The 26,604-nt window shown below is 50.7% G+C and overlaps 1 protein-coding gene across 4 annotated transcripts; it reads left to right on the top strand.

The window, feature by feature from the left end:
* The first annotated feature begins 189 nt into the window (after positions 1–189).
* On the top strand, positions 190–26,604 carry LOC115336373 (solute carrier family 23 member 1-like). 4 transcript variants are annotated; one of them, XM_030003216.2, is made up of 13 exons: positions 190–209; positions 3,786–3,865; positions 7,438–7,587; positions 8,890–9,047; positions 12,819–12,978; positions 14,333–14,514; positions 17,859–17,979; positions 18,304–18,460; positions 18,657–18,910; positions 22,112–22,276; positions 22,639–22,747; positions 23,813–23,908; positions 25,105–26,604. In XM_030003216.2, the coding sequence occupies exons 2-13, from the start codon at positions 3,812–3,814 to the stop codon at positions 25,371–25,373; spliced, it is 1,875 nt and encodes a 624-aa protein (XP_029859076.1). In that variant the 5' UTR covers positions 190–209; positions 3,786–3,811; the 3' UTR covers positions 25,374–26,604. The 4 variants fall into 4 exon arrangements, with proteins under 4 accessions (XP_029859076.1, XP_029859075.1, XP_029859078.1 ...); XM_030003215.1 differs by lacking the exon at positions 190–209 and adding an exon at positions 3,346–3,388 and having other exon boundaries at positions 3,790–3,865; XM_030003218.2 differs by lacking the exons at positions 190–209; positions 3,786–3,865 and adding an exon at positions 3,929–3,961.

Below are 26,604 nucleotides of genomic sequence, written 5' to 3'. Positions count from 1 at the left end.
GGAGATTCCTCCTTTAATCTCCTGTAGGTATTTTCCATCCTGGCATAGCCCACACCGTTGTTCTGGTTTTGGCACAGCTCCTGTCAGCTCTGCAGTTTGTTGTTGTGCTGCTTTAACACAGAAAAGCAACAGCCCTGGAGAAGAACAAGCGCTTTTCTTCCACCTCGTGATGCGAGGACGTCTGGGGGAGAGTCCCCGGAGGAGCACAGGTAGATCAACTGCAAGGGTAACCAGAACAGGCTACGTGGTGCTTTGCCTTCTGGCGTTTCGATCGCGGTGCACCCCGTGGTTTGGCCCGTACGAGGGCTGGCGGTGGTGGCAGGAGCAGCCCTGCATGGAGAAGCGCTCATCCCCCGGGACTGACGTGTTCCCCCGGCAGCCGTGGGATCCAGGACCCAACGCTCACTTGGCTGCTTCTGCCCTCGGGGGCATAAACCGAGACAGCCTTTACTGGTACCAGCAGCTGGCCAGGTAGCTTGACTGATAGCAGGAGATATGCCAGATGCACAAGTCTAAAGGGAATCTGTATTATACTTTGGTTTTGTTTTCTTTCCTAATACATCATGAATAAGTCGAACAGGTGGATACCTGCCCATTTATTCCTAAAAGCCATTCATACAATGATTGGGCTGTCATCAGTAACCAGAGCCCTGGTTTCAGCTGGGATAGAGTTAATTTTCTTCCTAGTAGCTGGTACAGTGTGTGGTTTGGGTTCAGTCTGAGAAGAATGTTGATAACACACTGATGTTTTCAGTTGTTGCTAAGTAGTGTTTAGACTAAGTCAAGGATTTTTCGGCTTCTCATGCCCAGCCAGCAAGAAGGCTGGAGGGGCACAAGAATTTGGGAGGGGACACAGCCAGGACAGCTGACCCAAAGTGGTGAAAGGGGTATTCCATACCATGTGGTGTCATGCCCAGTATATAAACTGGGGGGAGTGGGGCTGGGGGAATCGCTGCTCAGGGACTAACTGGGCATCAATCGGTGGGTGGTGAGCAATCGCATTGTGCATCATTTGTACATTCCAATCCTTTTATTGTTACTCTTGGCATTTTATTAGTGCTATCATTATCATTATTAGTTTTTTCTTTTCTGTTCTATTAAACTGCTCTTATCTCAACCCACGAGTTTTACTTCTTTTCCCAATTTTCTCCCCCATCCCACTGGGTGTGGGGTTGAAGTGAATGAGTGGCTGCGTGGTGCTGAGTTGCTGGCTGGGGTTAAACCACAACAACCAGTTATTGACAACATTACTGCTTAAGCATGCGTCTTTGCTAATTGAGCAATTCATTGTTCTGGAAAACCTCACAGTTTAGTAATTTATTGCTAATCCTGTTATATATGCACAAACATATGCATGTACATATACATATGACGTACACAGACAGTTGCATGCACACAGAGACTTACTACTTGCTTTGCTTATTTCCAAGGGCAGGATATTCCAGGCCAGGGCATTTCACATAGACTCCATAAATTTCTACTTTGACATGTACATTGTGCTATTTTGTAACCTTCTTCTAGATTCCAGATTACAGCACTAACCTTTCATTGGCCAGAGGCTGGTACTCTTAAACTCTTCATTCCTAACAGGCCTACTCTGATGTCCAGGCTTTTGGCTATGTTGGACTTATTTCCTGTGTTTTTCATAGAAACCCGCAATCTCTTGGTACTCCTGCAGTGTGTTTCTTGCACTGCAGAGTTTCCCAGAACGGCAAAATTGTTTTCTGCCCAGCTTTTTTGAGAAAAGGGGTTGTTGTCATTACTGATTTTTTAAAATTATTATTATTTTTTGTTGTTCTCACCCTGTTCACTTAATACTCTTTGTGTGGGCAGTTTCACATGCTAGCCTAGATGACACAGGCATTGTTATGCACCCGCGTTGTTACACAAGTTTATACAACCAAAGAGAAGAAGAAACCTTGGTTACTGAATGCCTAGGTCTCATCTGAAAACAAGGTTATGGCAGGACTGAGGAGTCATTGAACAGATGCTGGGCTGAAATTAAAAGGTGGAGGACTTTTTTGATGGGAGGTCTCATAAAAGTCTACTGGGAAGACAGACTAGCCTCAGAGGAATGTTGTGCTGTGGCTTTACAAAAAAAATTCACAGCAAGAGATGTTGTGAGGCACAAAGGGTGGCTGATTCTTGCAGTGGAGTGGAAGGGTTAGTGGAGGATATCAGAAGGGACAGACTTAGATGGCTGCTTGGAGAACTGTACTCTATCCATCAAGAAATGCAAGCAGGAATGTACCTTCAAAAAAGGAATATAAAAATCTGATGCTCCTTTTCTTAGAGCCTTGCAATGGTGCATCCTAACTGGTATTGCGTCCTCACTGGTATTGCTTAATGGATACTGCCGATATATATGGTGAAACAGTAAAGACGCAATGAACCGCAACCATACGGTGCACTGGACGAGGGATGAGTAAGTCTGTACAACAGGGTGGGCAGGGGTTGTGCTGCTCCCTCTGTGCTGGGAATTGGTAGAGTTGAGGGCAAAAGTGTCCCGGCTAGTTTGACCAGGAAAAGAATTCTTGTTTATAGCTTGCAGAAAAGCAGTGGCCTCGTGCCAAGGTCAGTGGGGCTGGAAATGCACTCCCTGCAGTTAAAAATACGGGGACGTTCCTACATAATGGGACTTTAGAGAGGAGATCTGGCAAAGCTGTGAACATCTGATGATTTTGATGCCTTAATATTTAGCTGTCCAGCAGCTGATAGCTTCATTGATGGTGTTTAGGGCGAGGTTGTCTCGTCCTGTAATGCGGTCCTGGTCTGAAGAGAAGGTCTGAGAATACCAAAGCCCTACGGGAGAAATAGGGACTGGAGTTTATTTCAGTTACTCTGCTTCCTGTGCGGAAACCAGGAGATGTTCCCAATGGGTGGTCACTCAGTGTAGGCGATAACATGTCCCTCTCTCAGGAGCTCTCTGCAGCTGGTCGGGGAAGTTCACTGCCTTGGGAAGCCATTAAATTAAATAGATACTTAATCTGAGGAGGGCTGGAGTGGGGTGGCTAGAATGGCTTGATAGAGCATTAACACCATTTGCTACTTATTAAGAGGAAGGTAATTATGCTTTGGGGCATCCAATGATCACCCATTCAGCTAGGATCCTTAGTAGGAAGTATTCCTTTTTCAGTCTTATGTCTTTTATCCCTCCCTGATGTCATGTTTTGATGACTTTATTGGTTGCTGCCTTAAATAGGTTCCGGGTAAAATCCTCATTCTTTTCATGTTTTAATAGGATTATCATACAAGATGACAATGTTTATACCTAAGCCAAAATACACAGTAGTTTACATGCAGAATAAGTGAAACCATCTAGAAATTGAATTTTCTAAAGATCAGCACAAAGCTCTTCAAACACGCCCAGCCCACAGGGAAAAGGCAAGTTGCTGTTGAATCAATAATGAAGCAACAAGTTTCAAGGCTGTGCCAGGAAAACAAGGAAATGTCTCACCTCTCTGATACCTCCTCCCATCCTTACCTACGGAAGAAGTTTTTTGTACCATCAATTACTGATTCACTCAGTCCAGGGAAGGGCTGCTTTCCAGTTTGGTTTGAATGCCGGTCCTCTAATCAGCTGGAGAAAAGGAGTCACTTATATAAGCCAAGGGAAAGGAAATACTTCTGTGATACAGCTCACATGAAGAGCTAGGACTGAGCACTGGTTGACTCCTGAAGCCCAGCTTCTGCATCTTCTCACCCCATTTCTTTAGGGCTGTGTTGACTGGGAGAAGTGGCGATTTGGGAGGCTTTCCTCTTCTTACTGGTCTTTCTTTTTCAAGGCAGTTGGTGAAGGCAAGTGGAAGGCATGACCCCCTCCTCAGACAAAGAGCTCAACGGGCTAGATAACCCCAGCTTCGTGGTGAGTCTGCTCATCTCTGAAGGGTAATTCTTGCATAAACGGCGAAAGGGGGAGGAAGGGAGAGCCAGGGGGCTTGGGCTGGCTGCAAGGATGCTGGTGTGTGGTAACGTCTGTCTCGCCTCCTTTATCTCAGGAATCCGAGGAATTATTTCCTCAGGACAGCCTGCTGCTGCTGCTGAAGACTCAGCGTACTTTCTACTCTCTGGTGCCCTTTTAAGTTGTTTTCTCTCCATTGTTTCTAAAACGATAGCATAGATGAATGGCAGTGCAAGTGTGTCTGTACTGAAGAGCAAGACAGTACTCGTGGCTCCTTTTGGCTGTGTCCCTGGGTAGAGCATTTAACGTATTAATTAGTAAAATTACAGTAGATATTTAGCCTAGTGAAGAATGTGTTTCTGTGTCTTCTGGACCTATTTCTAGTGGGGTGAATTGTCGGAGGGGCAGGTGAAAAAGGGATTTGGGAGTCTGCTGGGGAGGGCACCCTGTAGAGCTATAGCAGGGTAGTAAGAGCTGTAAATGGGGTGTGCAGTGCCCTGGAAATGCTGCGGGCTGTAACAGCCGTAGGGCAAGGGCCTGGGGCAGGGCAGCCCCCTCCCTATCTCCAGCAGAGGGGTCACCTCCATCAGAAACTAAAAGAGCTGCGTACGCTCTGACAGCAGGAGTGGAGTGGGGTCCTGCATCCATCTTGCTACCTCGGTACAGACCACCCGCCCGGGGGACCTTGGCGGACGTTTAACCTGCCGGTGAACGTGTCTCCCATTTCTTGGGTCACTCTCGGTGAGCTTGCTGTGAGCACTGGAGGTCGGGGGCTGTGCCAGCGGCGGGCAGAGCCTCAGGGAGATGCTCCGAGCAAGCCAGAGGTTTTCTTTTGCTGTTCTTAACGGGGTCTCTGTTTCTACCTGTTCTGCCGTAACGCAGATCAGGCTTGTGCCTTGGGGTTTGAATCACCCCAAAGAAGGTGGAAGACAGAGGGCTTTTACCTGCGGTTCAAGCAGTTCGGTTTCTGACCGCCTTCCCGATGCGCTTATTTAAGATGCTGTGGAGGGCCTCGATTCTGTGCCAGGAGCCTGAGGCACACGGAGGGTGTCCTGGTCCCCTGGGTTCATGGCAGCAGCTGGGCTGAGACCACCAGCAGCGGTTCCCCTGCCCTGCTCCAGACTGCTCCTGCCTCGTCCTCCTGCCAGCATCTCCGCATCACAGCCTGGCCGGGGTTGGAAGGGACCTCCGAGGTCGACTTCTCCAGCCCCCCTACTCAAGCAGGGCCACCTAGACCTAGTTGCCCAGCACTGTGTCTGGACAGTTTTTTAATCTCTCTAAGGATGGAGTCTCTCTGGACAACCTGCGCAGTACTTGTCAGCCTCACAGCGAAAAAGTGTTTCCTGATGTTAAGACAGGACCTCCTGTGTTTCGGCTTGAGCCCATTGCCTCTGGTCCTGTCTCGTCCTGTTATCTCCGCTCCATCCTTCTCCTGCTGAGCCCTGCTCGCTCCCCTCCAGCTCCTGGGGAGGCTCAGGCTTTCATGTGATGATCATGCGGGGCTGTGGCTGGCACAGGCTCTGCCCGGTTGGAATATGCCTCCTGGTTAACATGGGAAAAGTTGCAATGCAAGGAAAGGAGCTTACGGCTGTCTGCCTAGCTTAGGATCCATCTACCCGTGGTGTTATTCAGGAGTAGCTGTCCCCAAATAACTCCGGGCATGGGCAGTCTTAAGTACCTTGCTGTACAATTGTTAATCCATGGCTAGGGCTCTCTTGTTCTGAAATGAAAATGTCTCCCCAGGGAGTTATTCAGGAATGCCTTTTGGTCTTGAAGTTCATGCCTGAGTTCAGTTTGAATTAACTCCGTCTTCACCTATCTATTTTGAAGTATTTGTAATGCTCCCAGCCTGCCTAGGCTGGATAGCACATTTTCAACAGCGTGATCTAAAATGGGACTTTGGACACTCAGCCGCGAGAATGGAAACCTGGAGGTTTCAGGCAAATGACAAAGTCCTTCAGGATTAATCTGCCACACCTGCAAAATTTACAACTGAACATAACATTAATTTTACTTCCTTATTCCCTGACCGCAGCGTTAGCTGTTTGCCTCCATCGGTAGGTAGGCTTTGAGTGTTACTGCAGGCACCTCTCTTTGCTGGGCATTTCCGTGTCCTCAGGTTCCAGCAGGACTTGGAGGATTAAAACAAAAAAAAAAAAAAAAAAAGTTTGCTGCTGACAAACTGGTTGAGCTTCTCCTGACAGCAGGTTTCTGTCCCTGCCTGACAGAGCAGGGCATCCCAGCCCAGGAAAGCCCTCCGCTGCTAGCGTGCCAGGGACCGGCTGGCTGGAGAAGGGTCGATGAAACAAATGGTTTGGGATCTTAATTACCTTTTGCATTTGGCTCAAAATGTTGTGGCTTTCCAGGCAGCCTCCCTCTACCACATGCGTGTGTGTTTGTGGGGGGGAGATGTATACGTGCAGGCGGGATGTGCATGGGAGGTATGTGTGCATGGGGTGCATGTTGCCCAGGCAGAGTGTGTGTGTGTGTGTGTGCACATGTGTGTGTGTGTGCACATGTGTGTGCGTGCACACGTGTGTGTGTGTGCACACGTGTGTGCACAGGGGTCGGGGTGGGTTGGAAGGAGGAGCGGATGACTGGGGGCATTTACTTAGCTTAAAAGCTGTGGCAACTGAAGCAAAGCAATTATTTTTATTTTCCTTGCCAAAACGCGTCTTTGTATAACTAAGCTCTGCGAGGCATACAGCTCCCTGAGGAGCCCCGGGGCTTCTTGCTGCCTGGGAGGGGATCCCAGCCTTCCTGGGGAGCCACTTCAGACCCCGCCACCTCCCTGAGACCCCAGGTCCCCAGGCCGTGTCCAGGTCCCCCTCCCTGGGGCATCCCTGCGGGAGCCATCCCGCATACCTGGGGCAGCACCCCGCCAGCCCTGCTCCCAGTCGGCTCCTTTGAAACGGACGCTGGGACTCCCCATACACTGGTGTCCCTGCGTTTCACCCTGTTCCTCTGTAGGAACGAGTTGTTCTAGTAAGACACAGGGCAGGGGTGTTTATCGAGGCAGAATGTTTGTAAGGGTGAGCGTGAGGAGATTGGAAAGTGGAAGGCTTAAGAAAATGAAATATAAAAAGTGCTTCTGCTCTGTAATTAGCGATGGCGGAGTTGTTTTAGCACATTTTATCAAAAGCGCTGTTTGGGTGGGACAGCCAGGAGGGACAGAGACCAGGGGACAGTGCAGCTTTCACTGATTAACCCACGGCACACTCTTCCTTGCTTCTGGTTGCGGTTTCTCCATCCTTAGCTAGACATTAATGCTACTAACGCGCTTTGTCCAGATGTCCCTTTGAGGTTGAGACACCCTCTAATGTTTCTTCTGGTCTAGACGCACACGTGCATACAGAAATTTCCCATAGGCGTTTGTACCTCTGTTTTAAGTTCCCCCCTTGCTCTTCCTTTTTATCCCGTTGAGAACCACACACGAGGTGTTCCCGCCAGACGCGGAGCGTGGCCGCGGGAGAGGCGGCTGCTGGCCGCCCGCGGGGCCGGGCCGTGGCTAACGAAGGCTCTTCCCCGCTGTCCAGGGTGAAGACGGGAGCCAGTCCTGCTCCCTGCCGGATCGCGCTGCCCGGGACCCACGGAAAGGCAGAGGCGCGGGCCACGGCGGCAGCAAGCTCGCCTACACCGTCACCGACGTGCCCCCCTGGTACCTGTGCATCCTTTTGGGCATTCAGGTGCGAGGGGGGGAGCGGGCGGAGGCTGGGGGTGGGTGGAAGTTTAATGGCTCTTCAGCTGGTTAAGGGGGGTGAAAGCTGATTTTGGGAGTGCTTTACCTTCGCTGGGCATGACTGGAGCTGTGGGGCCGGGTCTCGGTGAACTCGAGTCCTTCCCAAGCCCCCCCAGCGCCGACGGTTATCCTCGTGCCCGCGGCTGCGCTGCGCCTCTTGGAGCGCAAATGGGAAGGCAGAGCGCCGGGGCTGGGGCCAAATAGTTAATAAGAGCGGGTTGGATGCCTCGGCTGAAGGCAGCCAAATGTGTAAGGGCTTCTAGCTTCTGCCTTCCCACGGCAAGAAAAACTAAGCAGAAGGGCCCAGGCTGCTTTGGGTGGTGTCCGTGCCCGGGCGTGTTAAATGACCCAGTGCCACCAGTGCCGTGCTGGGTACAGAGCCTCAGGGAAGAGAGACCTCAGAGTCATTAAGGTAACGATGGAGCTTGGTGGGCAGTTTGTACTTTGTTTCCTGAAACAGTCGTCTCAAATTTAGAGTGTATTAAACCAAGGTTTTCTGAACACATCTGCATCATAATTTTAATGAAACATGCCTCTAACGAACACAGTGAGTTTCTGAATGCCACCAGCTCCACCACTGCAGTCCTGTGCTCTGAGGTGAGAACTAACAACTAAGGTTAATTATTTAAAGCAAAAATAAGTTTGAAAATTTATTTTCAGATTTAGTAACTAATGGAAGGTCATTGTAGAAATACGTCTGTGACTCTTCTGAAAAATGCAATGCCTGATTTTTCCATTCTTTGGAATTTTTTATGGCTATCCATAATTGCACTGTTTGAGAAAAGCTACTGATAGCAAAGAATGGGTAGCCCCAATTTGCCAACTTTTTATGTTATCTTTTGTGGTGCAAATGAGATGGACTGAAGCACTGGCATTCACTTTGCCTGATAGCTCTCTCCCTTTGCCTTGGGATGTCCCCACCTTCCTGGAAGAGTCCTGCCGACAGCTTTGTCTGCAGATGCTGGGGGTAAACTGGTTGTGTCTGACAGTGGTGTGGGGAGTCGAGCGCACTACAAAAGGTCTTTGGGTATGGAAAGTGGGAGAAGTTTGGGGGGGTGCATTGCAGTTCTTGTAGGTGCTTTGGAACAGCTCCTAACAGAGCATTAAAGGTGCCAAAAAAAGAAGAATGGGTAATGCTAGTATCACCCAAACACTTGTCAGTTACTTTTAGATTTCCCTCAACAATTTGGTAATAATATACAGCCAGTTCGGTGTCCTTCTTCACCCAGTCTTTCTCTGTGGCTCCTAGCATTTCCTGACAGCCATGGGAGGTCTCGTAGCCATCCCGCTGATCCTCTCCAAAGAGCTTTGCCTCCAGCACGACCTCCTCACCCAGAGCCACCTGATCAGCACCATCTTCTTTGTCTCAGGGATTTGCACCCTGCTGCAAGTCCTCTTTGGAGTCAGGTAGGCCAAATGCAAGAAACGGGACACGTGACAAAACAGTTTGTAGATGCAATTACTACGTGCTCGGCCACCAGTCTGCTGTAGAGTTCATCTGACAGCGAGGGACGTTTGCTACCCTTCGGCAGTCGGGGCACATGCCAAAGCACCCTGAAATAGCTGTACGTGATAGCTTTGCAGGGCTACCTCGCTGTTCTGACTTTTGCATCTCCTGGTACTTGATGCACCTTTTGTTTGGCTGATAAGGAGTGTGTCCTGCAAAATAATAAAGCATTGAAACATGCATTAAACAGTATCTGCTTGCTCCTTATCCCAGGGATCCTCCAGCTGAGGCAGGACCCTTCTGATCTGGACCTGGGATCAAGGGAGCACAGATCCTGTAGGAAACTTTAGGGCTGGGGATAACTGGGAGAAATTGAAGCCCATCTGCCACCGTTTCGGGACTCAGGGAGGAGCTCTGCAGCACGTCCTGTTAAGCGATGCCACTTCCCATGTTCAGGGATTTGTGGCACAATCTGAATGTAAGCAAGGTAAATCCTCTTTGCTGCTGAGCTGTTGAAGAGCTGGTGGTGAGGAGATGAGCATGGAGTTGCCATTCACTACCCAGAGAATGAAGTACTTAATAAGAGACATGACTGCAAGCACTCCCCCTTGCCACAAAGACCCTGTATCTTTGCTAGCCTTGCAAAATTTCTTTTATTCCCCTTGTCATAACACTGGGCTGCTTCTTGCTTTCCACAGGCTGTTTTTACCTCCAGTATGGTGGGAACCTGTGTTTCTTGCCTCAAAGGCAAAAATCACACATTCTTTGGCTTCTGAATCTGAGGGACCTGGTTAAAACTCTTCTACCGTCAAATCACTGGTCAACTGCCAGCTCCACAAAATGTTTTTACTTCTCCTGTTTCTTTCCCCAGTGCAACTTTTCCATCTCTGTCTTAGGAAATGGCTGTAGGCAAACCTCTCCCCGGAGGGTGCTCCCCTTCTCCTACAGTACAACAGGATTAGTGGAGGTGGGGGGGACACCCTGGCCACAAAAAAGACAGAATCTGGTTGTTCTCAGTTTGGTTAAATTCAGGCTGGGGTGCTTGAGCGCGGCTGTGGCTGCTGGTGCGATTCAGGCTGGAGTCCTCCCAGGCAGCCCCGAAACGCCTCGGTGAATACCTGAGAGCTGTGACGTCCCCTGCTCGCTGTTAGCTGAGGGTGAAAGAGTAGCAGGGAGCCTCTCCTGGGGCTGAACAGCTAAATGAGGAACGAGAGCTCAAATTAAGTGGTAAGGAGTTCTTCCCATAAGATAAGCTTGAATGGCTTTTGCTGTGCTGAGGATGCAATTGCCTTGTTGCTGGCCCCAACTGTGAGGCTTGAGGACATTCCTGCAGGGAAGGTGGGACTCAGCCTGCCGTGTGGCCGGAGGCAAACCAAGCCTGAGGAGACAGCTGGAAGCAGATTTTTTTTTTTTTCTCCTTTTACTGTTTTCTAAAACCCTGTAGTAGTTGATAGCCATAAGTCACCAGCAAGACAGCCAGAAAAGTGGTAAATAACGAGTTGGAAGGGATGCTTTTTCCTGGAAAACATCCGTGCCACTCTCCAAGGCCCTGGGGAGCCCTCAGCTAAGCACTCTGCATGGTTCCCGGTGTCTGTATTTAAGAAAGACTAATTCAGAGGAGGAGAGGTATGGAGATGATCTGTTCACGTGGCATGGGGAAGGCAGACCGTCTGTCTTACAGAGGCTGGCCTGGTTAGCGTGGCAAAGGGGCGGCTCAGGGGGGTACGGCTGCAGCCTGCAACTAGTCTGGGAGAGAAGCAGGGGGGCATCAGGCAGGGAGAAACCATTTTGGCTAAAAGACAATGTTGGCACGTGAACGAACGGATGGGAACTGGCCACGAAGCTGGGGAGGTTCCCACCAAGAGCGAGTGCAGTTCAGGAGCAGCCCTCCAGAAGAAATAGCCAAGAGAAAAGCCCGACCCAATGCAACCTGCAGCTCAGTCACGTTACACAGCGTGAAAAAGCAGCGATGTGTCCCAGGCAGTCACTGGAGACACTATCCAAGAGGCTCCTGAGGGGAGAGACAGGTCGCTTGCCATCATGGTGAGCTCTTCTTAGCAGACGCTTGGACATCACGTAGTGATGATCAGAGCGTGACATTTCCTTCCCTAAACCTGCAGCTTTCCCTCTTGCAAACCCCGCTGGAAAGAGCTCAGCGTGCCCCGTATGCATCGCCTCAGCACCCCCGTTTGCCCCAAGCCCACCCATGCCAGCACTGGCTGTGAAATAGCTTGAGGGCCAATGCAGCGGGAGCTATAAATCTATTGTTAATTCAACAGTGGTGGCACTGGGCCTTCTCTGTTTCTTTTTGTTTGCTTTTTGCCTTGCCCAGCAAAATCCTTTGAAGGCTGCAACATATTTGGCCGAGTGCCGTAAATAAGTGACTCCACGGATGACTGATATTCAAATATAACTTACTGGCAAAGCTTTGACAGTGCTTTGGTTGTGCATGGCATGAGTAATTGCAGTGGTATAAATATTTGTTTTAGGTGACAGAGACGTGGTGCTGATACAGCTATGCCGTCTCTTATTTTTCAGTGCTTTCCAGAGAGTGGTGGAAATGCCTCTGGTTCAGGGAAATCCGTGCCCTACAAAAGCACTCACCCGGCTCATTGCCCCGCTGCTTTTCTGAGCAGGCAGCACAAGAGCTCCTGGCGCAAGGAGAGGTTGCTTTGGGGGCCGCTTCCTAAATGGAGGAACCAGAGGCACCTCGGAGCTCTTCCTCGGCTGGTTCAGAGCTGCTGTGCCATCCCGCGCCCTCGGGCAGCTTTGGGGTTTTCGAGCACGTTAGGGCCAAAACGACTTGCACTGCAGTGGGGGCTTAATGCCTGCGGGGCTTTGAAGAGCCAGTCAGGACTTTGAGGTCTCTGTCTCCGTTTCTCCATGGGTGGACAGAGAAGAGGCTGGCGGAGCTCCCGGCAGCACCGGCTCCGCTGTACGAAGCTCTGTACGAAGCCGGTGCTGAGCATCTCTGGAGGTGCGAGCTCCTTGCTATATAGCCTGAGGGTCTCCAGGGTGAGGGTTCCTCTAAGCCAGGAGACACACGGTGTTGGGGGAGAGCCATGGTCTCAGACCCATCCATGCAGGTCTCCTTTTCAGTGTCCGTGGAAACAGGGCAGAGGAATTAGCTTTAAAACCTGGTGTACTGAAAGCCAAGTCCCATTTTCTACTGCCTTCAGTCTGAGGATGGCTGTGATGCGGGGAGCAGCCAGTGCATGTCCTTGTGTTCACGAGCAGGTTGTGAAGAAAACCGAGGCAGCTGAATGGGACGGAGGAAGCAACTGGATATTGGCAAGATTTGGGCCTAGGCTGATGCTGAGCTTTTCTTCAGAGTTTCACCATCTTTCTTCCTTGGTCTTCTCCCCTCCTCCAGCTTTTTCCTTTGGTTGTTGTTTTACTCTGTGCAGCTCTGTTGTCTCACCGTGCCTTAAGAGGATTACTTTTTCCTTAACGTGGGGTAGCAGAGTTTGACTGCAGCACTGATGTGTCCCTCCATTGCTGGCGTTTGAACCTGAGCTCTTCCCGCCCCGGGCCATTGCTCTTGAGTGCAATGGGCAGCAATTCCCACCCATGGTCAGTGCTGGAGACCTGCCAGAACATTTCAAAAGATACTGCCAGAGGCCATGGGCAGACTGATTTTTAAATTTCTTTTGCTTTCCTTTCTCTCACCCCTATGGAGCTGGGTTTCTAGCATTCCCACTCATCATCTTTTCCCTCTGCTCTCCTTCCAGGTTGCCCATTATTCAAGGAGGGACTTTTGCGTTCCTGACCCCCACCCTGGCCATGCTGTCTCTCCCCAAGTGGAAGTGCCCTGCCTGGACACAGAACGCCACCCTGGTGAATGCCTCTTCACCAGAGTTCATCGAAGTCTGGCAGACGCGGATGCGAGAGGTATATTACATTTTCAGTGGCACCTGCTCTGTGTCAGGGCTGTTTGCTTTCAGAAGAGCGCCTGACTGTGGCAGGGCCATCATTGCTGGAGAACCCTCCATCCCCAATGGACCTTGGCCCTCACCCTGTTGCAGCTTCCTAAGCATCTTTTCTCTGGCAAAAAAGCAGGTGCTTCACTGCTGCTGAACAGGGGACACGCAGACCTTGGGTGATTTATGGTCCCTGCCAAGTCTCCACTGGTCCAGCCAGATTCCTTCTCCATGAAGCATGGTTAGCCTTGAGGAAGGAAGGGAGGGAAGATGTTTCCAAGGAAGGGACCCTGTCTAAGCACAGGAAACCTAGCAAAAAGAAATGCGAGGGCAAAACTTACTGTAAATATTAAGGAAAAGTGCATTCTTAGGTAGTCAAAAGAGAGGAGGAGAGGTCAGGGATCTCACTGTCTTGTTCTACATCTATTGCCTCACCAGAGTAAGTGGCTAAATTTGCCTCTGTTGATCCGATCGTTGGGCTGCTCTGCAAAGCACTTGGGAAGCGCTGCGAGTTCACGAAGGATTTGCTGTGCAGCACAGGCTGCCCTCCCTACTGGTACCTGTAAATCTATCACAAGGGCACTGCTGCCTTCTCCCTTCAGGCTGGGAGAAACCCCGGCCCTCGTGTTTCTATTCCCTCTGGAGCCGGGGAAGGGAAGGTGCTCAGCACCACAGAGGACCCAGCCTGGGTTTATCACCAAACCGATGAAGGCAGAGAGCACCCTCACCCCGAGTCCCCTGCCTGGAGCTGACATGAGCAGCAAACGGCGTTTCAGGTTGTAATTGCTGGCTACTTAGCAGTGATTGTCCAACACAGGAAAGTTCAGGGTGATAAATGTGTCCCTGGAGGGAAACCAATATTCAGAAAAAAACAGAGGCTGTAATGACCCACCTGCCCTACCAGTGTGCTGAAGTGCCCCAAGCCCTTCCCAGATGGGAGATGAGTAGAGACCATGGCCCTGCTCCCGTTTTCAGAGCAAAAGCTTTTCCCATGCGTTTTGGGGGAGCAGGAGGAGAGAGTGCAGGGAAGCCGATGCATGCTTGGGTGGCCCAAGAGGACGGGGAGGAAGGGGTCTCTGGAACAAAATGAGCCCCGGTGAGGTCTCACTCCATCAGCCGAGGGGGGAGTTGGTGTGCTGGTGCTTTGGTGGTCCTTCCCCACACGTAATGCTCAGCCAGGCTTTGCTGTAGTCAGCAGGAGGCCTCCGTGCCGGTCTGTCCCTGGAGGCTGAGCCTGGCTCTGACGCTGGATTTGCACCGACGTACGAAGGAAAGGCTCAGCAGCTGGAGCTCCCTTCGACCGCTGCTCTCCTCCATTTTTCCAGGTGCAAGGAGCTGTCATCGTAGCTTCCTGCTTTCAAATCTTCGTTGGATTTTCTGGCCTGATCGGATTTCTGATGAGGTTCATCGGCCCCCTGACAATTGCCCCCACCATCACCTTGGTTGCGCTACCTCTCTTTGACTCGGCTGGGGACGAGGCTGGGCAGCACTGGGGCATAGCATTCATGTGAGTCTCCCTTCCCAATGGGAAAGCTGAAACCACCTACCTCTAATACAAAACTAAGTGTTGCAGTCTGTAGCAGGGTTCCCCTGGGTTCGAGGTTTATTTGTTGAGCGCTAACGTACGGCAGGCTTGTGCAAGGCAGCAGCGTGGCATAGTTCCCCCACCCCCAGGAGGTTAGAGCCCTCAGCAACAAAGCAAAACCCCCAAAATGAGTTAAAAAATCTGATTTTTGTGAAAATCCAAAGGTCATGGGTCAGCAGAGAAACGTCTTTCCTGTGTGTTGTTCCTGGGGGCAATCTCCATCACAGTTGTGTGCGTACACTGTCTTACACACCCATTATTTAAGTTAAAAAGACATTCCTAAAATGACAAAGTTGGGCACTCAAAGTTAGGTACTCCTTGAGTTAAAATAGCTGGTACTTTATGTGTTGTTTTCACATGATGCAGAGGAGTTGTTTTCTCCACAGAGGGCCTGGGGGGCTCTGGAAATGTCTGCCCATGTGGCTTTGCAGCATTGAGTGCTCTTTCAGGCACACTGGTGTGAGTGCCCTTGTGCGTGAGTGTACGAGTGTGCTTGGTGGCAGAATTTCCTTGGTATTTCAGAAATGAATTAAAAAGGTAGAGATGCCACTGCGTGGTTCCCCTGCAGATTTGGCACCTTCAGATCCCTAATGCAGACTTCAGCTTGGGATAACATGCAACAGGAGTAGGTTGTTACCCTCTCTATGGACTCCCATCAGTTTGCTAGTGCTTTCCGAGCTGCCTTTGGAGACCCAGGGGCCGGGTTTGACTGCGCCCCGGGAAGGCAGCGTGCCGTTCTGGGGACGTGCTCCAGTCCGCTGGTCTCTCATTCTCTTCTCCTCCCTGCGCCTGCCCTCCCAGACCCCAAAGCCACCTCTCTTCTCCACCCCCAGTTCCTCACCTAACTGGTCTCTTCCACCAGCATCCCATACAACTCCAAATCCTGCCTGCGACCCAGCTTTCCTTTCACCATTGTTTCTCCCACCACATCTCTGGCTTGTTGTCCTGTTCTCCAGCTCTGGTGATTTGTCCTAGCCCCTTTGCTTAGCCAGTCTGAATTTTCCCTTCAAACTGTATATCCTTGTCTGGACTACCTCCTTTTTCTGCCTCCCTTCTCCAGCCACTGGCTCCTAACCTCAGACTCTCGCTTGACTTCTTTGTCCAACTGTGCTGCTCCATTAACAGGGTCCCAGTCCTCCAGCCCGTGCCCCTACTCTCAACCCGGGTCACCCTTTCTGTCTGGTTCATTTCTGTCCCATCCTCTACCTGTACTAATCCCAGTCCTTTCCTTCCTGACTGACACCTTAGCCCCAACCTGATCGTTGTGCTCTCAGCCATCTCAGTTGTGTCCTCTGTTGCTGCCTTCTCCATGCTCCATGAGTGTCATTAGGGAAAGAGGGAGAGCGGTGATGAAGAAGGTGGAAGACATGAGCCATGTGGTCTCAGCCCTTCTGTTCAGCCCCACCACATCCCAGAGCCCCCATGATGGGCGATACCCACTGTTGCCTCAAGAAACTGGTCTAGTGCGTGCTCACTTGCTCCCTGGTGATGGTCCATACACAGTTCATTGCTGGGCAAGGCTGGGACGTACTCAGAAGACTCAGAATCTTTATGGGCTGCAAATGCTAAAGCCTGAGATGTTTCTCCTGACTGCTTGGGACCTGGGATGAATGATCATTGTTACAGACTGAGCATACCTGAGCAGATTTTTGTGAGAAAGAGCAGTATCATTTACCTCAAAGAAAAAGTTCTACTAAACGTCAAATTTCTGCTCCAGGTCATAAGCAGACCCTGCTACTGCTCCAGGCAAAATGACCTCTTAAGACAGGCTACATACTATGTCTATTTCCTGAACATCACACTTTGAAATAGGTTTGGGATTTATTTTTCCAGAAATACTTGCCCTGAGGCAGACGTTTTCCATGGAAATTTTCATCCTGAATGGGTAAAGTTAGGCAGAATTATAAGCAGCTGAAAATAGCATTTGTTAATGGAATGTGTCAGGCAACCTGAATAACAAGCAGTGACACCTACCCGAGATAGACGATGGCTCTGCAGTGATTCATAAGGCTACGAGCACCTTTGTTAGTGCAAACGCACAAAATGTGCACTGACGCAGTCTGTCTGGGCTCTGTAGCTTCAGAAATGGAAACCAGTTCCTCCTCAGACTTTCCGCCTCCCGCCATTCGGTGCTTTGAATTGTGACTGATAGACAACCTTCGGCTGTATGTCGTGGTGTGTCTTTGCAGCGAGGTGAGGCCAGCGTTTCCTTTGCACCGCTGGTATTCTGCCTGCCCGTGAATATTGCACCTACAGCTCGTCACCTTTTCACGCGTGGAAAACTACCAGTTTTCCCTGCACTGTCAGTGCACTTCAGCTGGTGCAATCGATTTCTCGCCAAACCCTATCTGGATGAATTCACTCAATGTATACAATTTAGACCTGTTACAAAAAAAGGAGCCCTTCAGAGGCCTGGTTAACACAGGAGGAAAATGTCCAAGGTCTTCTACCAGCTCGGCAATCAGGGTGGGCTGCCCAGTCTGTGCTCCCTCCACCTTCACCTGGTTGCCCGTTCTCGGGGGGACGCACGGCGGGCAGACGGGTCGTGCTGTGAGCGCTCCCGGCTGCGCTGCCGTTCGCAGGGGACGTGTCCTGCGCGAGGGGTGGGAGAGGGGCCGCACCTCGGGGTCGCTGCCACCAGAACGAGCCCCGGGTGCTGCCGGGGGCACACGTGAGCACCCCAGCCTTGGAGGACCCCTCCGCTGTGCGGCCCCGCAGTCCCACCGTGGCTTTTTTTCTTTCAAAACAGGCACTTGCACAGCCGAATCAAATCCTCTTTCTTTTACTCTGTGCCATTTAGGAGCTTTTTGCCACTTGCGGTGCAGCGTCGGTAAACCTGAAATCAGGAAACCACTAAATCCTGTATTTCCAGTATATCTGAATTACACAGAGATTCAGGGACAGATTCCTACATAACCTGCCTGGACCTTGCACATTTCTCAGGTCTTTCTTTTACTCAAGTGTCATTTTTAAGCTTCCTGCAACGGTGTCGTACCCACTGATGCACTATGTGGGGGATCAGTCTTGAAACAAAAGGGGGGAAAAAAATGCTCGCGAATGCAGAGGAGCGATGGGTGGAGTACGATGGAAAGCTTGTTCCACCTCAGGCTTGGTGGCGTGGGGAGCCACCCTCCGGTGCTGAGAGCCTGTTTTTTGGGGTCCTCTGGAGTCCTGGGTCCTTGGGTAGCAGGTTTTCAGTTAATGTGGGGCCAGGTGGGGAGCTGGGCACCCACTTTGTCTCATGGTCTGGTTTTCCCTCCTCCTAGGACTATTTCTTTTATAGTTCTGTTCTCTCAGTACCTGAAGGATGTCTCTGTGCCGCTGCCATTTTACCAGAGAGGCAAGAAGTGCCACCTCTCTCCGGTCTACCTCTTCCAGATCTTCCCGGTACGTTGGGGTTCTTGGAGACCCGGCGATCGCGGGAGAGGGATTCTCCTCACCCTCCCCGGGCTGCCTGGGCTCTTCCCGCTCCTGTCCAGCCGAATTAGCGCTTCCCAGCCCAGCCTGCGCGGCGAGCGGGCAGAGGGGGAGAGGGTCCCCACGGCCCTGACCGTGGGGAGGGAGGGAAGGAGGGAGGGCCACCGGGACCCTCCGCCTCCATTCCACGTGCAGGGGAAAGGGTCGGGCGGGGAGGACACCTTGTCCCCCCCCGACTGTGCCAGCGACGCGGCCGTACCCTAAGGGGACCCCACTGCTGCGTGTGACGGGCAGGTGCTGCTGGGGCTCTCCCTGAGCTGGCTGCTCTGCTACGTGCTGACGGTGACCGACGTCCTCCCCGCGGACCCCTCCAGCTACGGCCACCTGGCCCGGACGGACACCCGTGGGGACGTTTTGTCCCAGGCTCCCTGGTTTCGGCTGCCTTACCCAGGTACCGCTACCCCCCCCCCCCCCGCCCTGCTTTTCCCCATCCCGCCGTGCCGCTCCCCGCTCCGGCTCGCGCCTCCGCTTATGCCAAAAATCAAGCAAACACCCATAAACGCCCCCGCTGTTCTCCGCGCCCCAGCCCACCACAGATTTCGGGGCAAACGTGCCCCACCAGCCCGAACCGAGCTCTTTACTTGCAGGCCAGTGGGGAGTGCCGACCGTCAGCCCGGCTGGGATATTCGGCATCTTAGCCGGGGTGATTTCTTCCATGCTGGAGTCCGTGGGAGATTACTACGCCTGCGCCCGCCTGTCCGGGGCCCCGCCGCCGCCGAAACACGCCGTCAGCCGCGGGATCGGGGTGGAAGGCATCGGCTGCCTCCTGGCCGGGGCTTGGGGGACGGGGAACGGCACCACGTCGTACAGCGAGAACGTGGGGGCCCTGGGCATCACCAAGGTGAGCCTCGCCGCGGCAGGGGGCTGCGGTGCCCTGGCCCTCCCCGGGGGGGTGTTTGTACGACGGAGGGGCGCGCGTGGGTGCCTGCCGGACCGGGGATGCGATCTTAGCCCACCTCCTGCAAGGCACGGGGGGATAAAACGTGCCCTGGCGCGTGGGCGGCCGCCGCGGCAGCGCGACGGGTCGTCTCACGGGGGCGGCCGGTCCGTCCCTTCGTCCGCCGGTGGTCTGCACGTGGGACGAGCGCCCGCGGCTGTTACGCAGGGCACGTGGATTAGGTGAGACTAGAGGGAGCGGGTTGCACCTGAGCTACACCTGGAAACTCCCCGAGGACTGGCTTTATCAAAGACGATCCGCCTGTCTCTCTCTCTCTGTCTATCTGTCTTCCTAAATACATTTATAAAGAGGAGAGGGGAGGAGAGGAGAGGGAAAGAGAAAACGAAAGAAAAGAAAGGGGAAAAAAAAGGAAAGAAGAGAAAGGGAAAGAAAGGAAAACAAAGGAAAAGAAAAGATTTAATAGGGCTTCAAATCCAGAATTTTTATAACCCAAGGATGGCAATCATGTGAAAGGTAGGCTGTTTCTTTGGGATTATAAAATGTGATGGCAAAGGTTTATGTTTTTACTTCTCTATAAAGTTTTGTGAATCCCTTCAGTATCTTACTGCTCTTACAAAGGAAAGAAATTTCCAGAGATAAGCTTGACAATCAGATGGTAGATTTTCGCTAAGCTTTACAGCCAGGGGGATGGGTACATCCGGCAGCCAACTGGAGAACATTTTAAAATCATTGTCAAATAAGCAATGTCATGTCAGCAGAGCTATGAGTCAGTAAATAGGTGCAGAATTTGACTTATGGCTCCCACTCTATAATATTGCTTATTTCACTGGATTTTATAAACCTCACTCACAATAACCGTTTTTCACAGACTGAAGCGTTAGTGTTTGACCGAGGTGGCTGCTTCCAGCAGCAAGGGCTGTCTGGATGTCCGCATGGAGCCCAGTTTAGTCTGTTGCCACATGTACCTTGTCACTATGAAATCTGTGCATACTGACCACATTCCTGAGCCCATTCTTTCCTGACATGTAGTTTGCTGCATACATTGTGCCTATGGGATGTAGCAGAGTGCAGAACTGCCCAGACTCGTAATTATCAGAGTATAGGACGTGTTGGCCCCATGTACGCTAAGTCCTTCACGTGGACATGCCACCCTTGCCGACTCAGGAGAGATGTTTCCCTTAGATCCCACCTCTGCTCACTTTGTTCGCACTGAAGAGAGCAGAAAATACAGTCTCATCTCAGTCAACCTTAAATCAGTGTAAAGACTCCGGCTGGGATAGATGGGGATGCTGAGAGCACAAGGCAGATTTTGTTTTGGTTTTTTTACGTGGGAAACACATTTTTCCGTAACAAATAGAAATGCAAGGGACTTGTTTCCTCTGCTTAAGCAGAGGCGTCCAGCACCACCTGAAACAGCTTTGGAGATCTCAGATATCCACAGGGGCTGTCAGGTAAGGCAAGGAGAAGCTGCTGGAAGCTGCCACGGTGCAACATCTTAAATGGCACCAGGCACCTATATTTAAGCTGCTTGATGAAGCCCAGCATGCCAGTACTAAGCTCTCATTTCCAAGAAAAGAGGAGGAGGATTTTAAGGCGAGGTAAAGACCTCAGAGGCACCATGTAGATAGTAGGGAACTGTGCAGTTCCTTCGACCTTAAGAAAGAGAACTGATTTTCTTGTTTTCCTGACATAATTGAAACAAACTCTAAACTAGAGGCTTTAGCAGCATATGCTCACAGTTGTGGTATCAGTGGATTTGCCTTTAAGGTCAACTGGGTAATTTGACATTTTGGCAAATTAAGAATCTGAATCTTCATTCTAATCCTGGAACAAATAGATCTGTTGGCTTTTATTGGATTACAGTTTTGATGGTAATGGTGTGCCAAGGTTTTAAGCCAAGGAATATAAAAAGACCACCTGAAGGCAATGCATGATTTTATTTTGAAATGCCCCACCAAATCTTTTTCATTTATCTTTCACAATCAAGTAAGACTTAAAGTATTTTAAAGGGACATGGTTAAGAAATACTTAAAAAGAGAAACTACTAGTTACTGGGAATGTTTTTGGTAAAAGCATTCACAAAAAGCCTGTCCTGTAAATATGACATTCTTCAGATATTTAAAGGGAGGGATTAAAATATTTAATTGAATTATAAAATGTTTGCAGAGGATTATGGAGTTTCCCTGCCTAAGACATGAACATTTTAAATCTTAGCATGATTCTTGAAGCTGTCCAAGTTTTGGTGTGGCCAGGGGTATCTTGAATTGAAAGTCTAATAAATATTGCTGCTTTTCTTTTTAGTTTCCATAGTCTGTAAATTTCTCTTTCATCCCTTTGTTCGGCAGATACTCTTTTTCTTTCCTATTCGCATGCTCTAACAGATCTGGATGAAAGGCATGGCTTGGTGCTTTGTCCTGTCTTTGTTGTAGTGCCCAACCAAGAAAAGGCCACCCTGGCTCTTCCTAGGGGAAAAAAAAGAGAAAAAAATGGTTTTACTGAAGCTAGATGGGTGATGAGAGATAGGGACAGACCAAGAGACTTCTCCGCTTCTTATTAGCCACTTGTTGACCATGGAAAGGATATATCAGATCCCAGAGCTTGGGACTGGAGCAGCCAGCCAACTCTGGTCTCCCAAATCTTGGTCTCCAGGGAATGGAGGGATTGGTGTGGGACACCTCATTGAAAGCCATTTTTAGATGGCAATCCAAACCCTGATGGAAGGGTTGTGTGAATTGACTGGGTGCTTGCAGTGCCAGCCTGTGGATATGCCAAGACATTTCTAGGCTGGAGCGAGAGCAAAGCTGTGTGTGTGGGATTACTGTGCTCTTAATAATAAATCTTTTGTTTAACAGCAAACCGTTAAAGTCCTGACGACAGTAGGAAAGAGGATAACACCAAGTAAATAGGTGTGGATCCACGATTGCTCTCGGAGTGCCTTTCATGATGAATATTTACTAGCGTGCAAATACCGATGCTTCCCGCGCAGCGTGAGCATCCCAGCTCGCCGGCGGCTGCGCCTGAACCTGTGGCCGAATGTGCCATCGAGCGCTTCGGCCAGAGGCGCAGCCCCTGCGCCGGCGCCCGCCGTCCCTCGCCTCTCCGCACCGGTCGGTGCGCGACTGCCTCCTCTTCCTCTTGCCCCAGGTAGGGAGCCGAACGGTGATCGTTGCCGGAGCCTGCGCCATGCTCCTGGGTGGCATCTTCGGGAAAGTCGGGGCGATGCTCGCCAGCATACCCGCCCCTGTGATCGGAGGCATGTTCCTCGTGATGTTCGGAGTTATCACGGCAGTGGGGATTTCCAATTTGCAGGTAACAGCTGTGCGAGCGCCGTTTCGTCCCCAGGGAAGGGGACTTTGGTTTCCAGTCAGGTTCTCACCAGGCTGAGTCAGGCGTAACCGCGCTGCAGCGAACGCAAACCTGTGCGTTGGCAGTCCCTCGGGTGGAGACGAGGGGACGTACCCGGAGGGGTTAAATCGCAGAGGGCTCCCTGGTCGGGGCAGGGTTTGCTGGCACCGGGGGCAGGAGGATCACTAACGCCCCAGCAGCACCAGGGCTGCTGCCGGCGTCCACTCCTGCGTGCAGTGTTTACACCCGAGCGTGTCTCACGAACACGGCAGTAATCCGCAGATCTGGGTAACTGCAAACATAACGTGTACAATTTCTCTGCGCAGTACACAGATATGAACTCCTCCAGAAATATCTTCATCTTTGGATTTTCTGTATTTGCTGGCCTCACGGTTCCCAACTGGGCAAGCAAAAATAGTACACTGCTGGGAACAGGTAAGAAGCAACCTCAGACACATTTTCCGTACCATAAAACTGAAGCAAAGGCTGATCCAGAGAAATCTTTTAAAATGCAGGTTTTTCTGATAAAACCCTGAAACCTGTGCTTTGCCTGTTGCCTGTTTCTTTCTGGGAGGGCTGTTCTTGCCCTTTGCTCTGATGCACACCTCTGGTGCAGAAATCTCTGCTCTTGATCAGTGACTGCACCTCGCCAGACTCCTGTTGGGCTAAGGCTTGCAGAGCGCTTCCCTGGGACATGTTCCTGGGTTGGGGCAAGAGAATACTCCAGGGCTGAATCCTGATCAAGATCTCGATGAACGAGGCTTTCTTAGCTGCTCATACACAATAAAACTTTGTGCTACTAAAATGCAAGAGCAGACTCCTCTACTAAATTCCACCAGGTTCACTTTATTGAAATTTCCTGTCCTCCAACAGTTACCCCTTCATCGTGTTTCGTGTGACTAATGTGTTCCTCACAGAGGCCGTAGTGTCCTCTCTTAAGGTATATATGGCATGCTGGGTGGGCTGTTGAAAGACCTGGGCCCACAAAACACACACGCTATAGACGATCTATCAGATGCTCGGTGCCACTGAGCTTTGCTCCTGTCTCTTAGCCCTTATGGAGAAACATCACACCTGATTAACTTGTGGTGAAATCCCATGCTAAACATACCGGTATTTCTTTGGGAACTGAAGCTCCTGCTTTCATAGGGAACTGCTTGGTGTTATGTCGTGGAGGTGCAGAACATGTTCGGAGCAGAAGGTGGCTTTTTCTGGGGCGGTGCTGTGGTCTGCACTGTTAATAGGCTCTTAATGTATTTATGAGTCATCTCCTGCCCACCGGCAGCTGGGTCAGTGAATAATTATGCAGAATAAAACTGTAGGTCTGAAACTGGCAGAGAGATCAATCTCCCTTGCATTGCCAAATCTTTAAGCTCTGCTTTGGGATTCGCAAGTCTTGTTTAAACAAGCATGCAGCTTGCAGCCTCTTGGCGCTGGGTATGTTGCTGGTCAAACATGCGTCTCCCTGCACCACTATCCAAAGCTTTATTTTTCTGCTAGGAATCATCCAGCTGGACCAGGTGATCCAGGTGCTTCTCACCACTGGCATGTTTGTGGGCGGACTCCTGGGGTTTATCCTTGATAACACCATTCCAGGTAGGATTTGCTGAAATGAGCTAAGCTACTAGTTTGTGCTTGCCCTAAGGTTTGTTTCCTAGTATTTTTTGTCTTCATGACTGCTGCTCTGTGGGTAGGAGTTGTGCTAGCAACCATGAAACACCATGTGACTGAGCTCTTCCCAGAGAGGGGTGAGGAACCGGAGACTGAACCATCACTGAAACGGTCTCTGGCTGGAAAACAGCAGCTATCAAAAACTAACTCATTTTTCAGGAACGACCCAGTCTGAGGAAAATGTTTATTTGGGAAAAATGTCTTTTAGGGAAAAAGCCAGCCTAGAGCCATGTTGCTGGCTGAAAGGAGAGAGAAAGGCAACTACAAGAATGGAAGGAGCCAAGGTGTGCCTCCTTGTGAGAGCTGCTAAAACTGGGGCTGAACTGGTGCCACAGCAGTGGAAAACAGTAGGAAAGGCTGGTGACCAAAGATGGGATATAGCACCTGCAGCTGGCCCTCCCAGCCAGCAAAGAGCCTCTGATTTTCATCGAGCCTGGGGAGGGATGGCATAAGAACAGGAGAGGAAACCCTCTTTTCTGCTACATAAAAAGAGCAGGAAGGACCAGATTCTCTGTTAACTCTGTTAACCAGATTCTTTGACCGTCTCGGGCTTCTTGGAAAGCCAATCTCCTTTTGGCTCATTAATTTTCTTGTAGCCCTTGATCTTCAGCTCCTCTGGGCAGAATTTACAGGTGTGCTTACTCCTTTTCCCAAGAGGGATGCAGCTGCTGCAACAATTACAGGCACTTAGCGATTCCTTGGCTAGGGTAAACGCCTGTGACCGACTAGTAATTGTGAGCTAAACCTTATTGCCCCACTCCACAGTATCTGGGCAGTTAACACCCAGCCTTGCTTTCTTAGGACTGTATGAACCCCCTCTTTGAACAGTTCTTGGATCCCCCATGGCTTGTGACAACCTGTTTTGGTATACTTGATTCCCATGGAAAGCGGTGGAGAAGACTGCTTGTCTGGAAGCTGTTGCAGGAAGATGGGCATTGTCTAGAAGCTCATGAGTGAATTTTTGTAAAGAGCTTCGGAGCTAGAAGGGTTTAAGTGCAAGGGATCTGTATGTTGTGCTGGGTCTGCTGGGATTTGAGAAGTGGGCGTGAGACACACAAGGCAGTCCTATGCCTGGAACACCCCCTGTTTTAAACACAAGGATCTCATTTTTGCTGTTGCAGGAACACAAGAGGAGCGGGGGCTCCTGGCATGGAAGCATAGCCACAAGGGAGAGGCGGACAACTCTCAGCTGGTTTCCAAAGTCTATGATCTTCCGTTTGGCATAGGTACCAAATACGGCGCTGTCTCTTGGTTTCGGTATCTCCCCGCTTGCCCCAAAAGACAACCTGGTGGCAAGAGAATGGATGAACTGAAGGCTGCTGGACAGGAAAGCAGCGTTAAAGCAAGCTCAGAAAGAGACTCTGAGATAGGTGCTGATACAAGGATATAAGAACTGGCCTGCAGGTGAACTCGTCTCAGAAGCAGAGGTCTGAAAAGTGTGTCTGCAGCCCCCATCATTTGAACATAAGCTGGCAGCTGTTAGAGGCTGGAGCAGCAGAATGATAATGTCTTTCTCTTCCCAGCTCTGTCCCCTGCACCACTGGTGACCATGAAGGAGTTATTTTTCTCCTCTCTGCTCCTGCCTGCCTACCTCTAGGAAAAACATAATCCCTGTTGGGGAACACGAAAGCCCAAGAAATGCCTGAAAAAGATGTTCAGTCTCCTTCCTTGTGCTGAGCCTTGGGGACCCCAAGGAGCAGCCGTTCAGCTGAAGCAGAGCTCTTTCTGTCCCCTGCCCTGGCCGCTCAAGGGGCCGCAGGAGAAGAAGGCATCCCCGATGTGGCATCCCTTGGGCTGAGGCCAATCCCCACCACCTTAAAGATCTGTAAAGGCAACGCTTACCTCTCAGCTTGTGGTTTACACCTCATCCTGGCCAAGGGGAAGGAGTGGGCACCTCTAGGTCATGATTCATCTCATTCCCTATTGCCATACTTTAAAGTCAGTCAAATGAATGTTGTTCTAAGAGAGGAGTCTAAAGTTAATGGGATGGATTGTCTTCTGTACATGCCTCTCCCACCTTAGACCGCAGAGGGAATCTAGAGATCTTACTTAGGTTCTTGACCTAACAGAAAAACCCAGCTTCACTGAAATGAGTCCCACCTGGGGTGCTGGGAGCAGTGTCGGGGGAGCCAGCTTCCCCGGGCACCAAACCCTACAAAGATGAAAGAATTGTCATCAAAGATGAAGGAGAAAAGTCTTCTGCTCAATCTGATGCATCCCTGCTATGTCCTGTGTCCCCCCACTGTACCTGTTTGGTCTGGTGTGGTGACTGCGTGGTGACAACCACTTCTCTGGAAAATGGTTTGCAGATTCTTGCTCCTGTCCGCTATCAGCAGAAACAGCCTTAACCTATATGGCCATATATGATGTGATTGCACGTGGTGCTGGTTGCCGGTGGTGTGTGATAACACTGTTGCTGTAGCATAAGCTTGTGTTTCCTGCACTGAGATTTATACTTAGATTTTTTTTTTCAAAAATAAATAAAATGTACAGTGTAATGATATTTCTCAGGGTGACTGCCATAGCAAGTGGCAGGTAGTATTCAAAGAATTGCAGGGTAATTCAGGTTGGAAGGGATCTCCGGAGGTCATCTGGGCCAGCCCCTGCTCAGAGCTGGTCCT

This window comes from Aquila chrysaetos, chromosome 26, assembly GCF_900496995.4.
Source record: "Aquila chrysaetos chrysaetos chromosome 26, bAquChr1.4, whole genome shotgun sequence".
In the NCBI taxonomy this organism is placed as follows: domain Eukaryota; kingdom Metazoa; phylum Chordata; class Aves; order Accipitriformes; family Accipitridae; genus Aquila; species Aquila chrysaetos.
The sequence above is the reverse complement of the archived record's forward strand: the minus strand, read 5'-3'. Positions and strand labels throughout refer to the sequence as shown.

Coding starts and splice junctions, on each gene's coding strand:
- LOC115336373 (XM_030003216.2), top strand. CDS start 3,812: ATGACCCCCTCCTCAGACAAAGAGCTCAACGGGCTAGATAACCCCAGC. Junction 7,588..8,889: donor GCATCCTTTTGGGCATTCAG/GTGCGAGGGGGG, acceptor TGTGGCTCCTAG/CATTTCCTGACAGCCATGGG. Junction 22,277..22,638: donor TGGGGATTTCCAATTTGCAG/GTAACAGCTGTG, acceptor TTCTCTGCGCAG/TACACAGATATGAACTCCTC.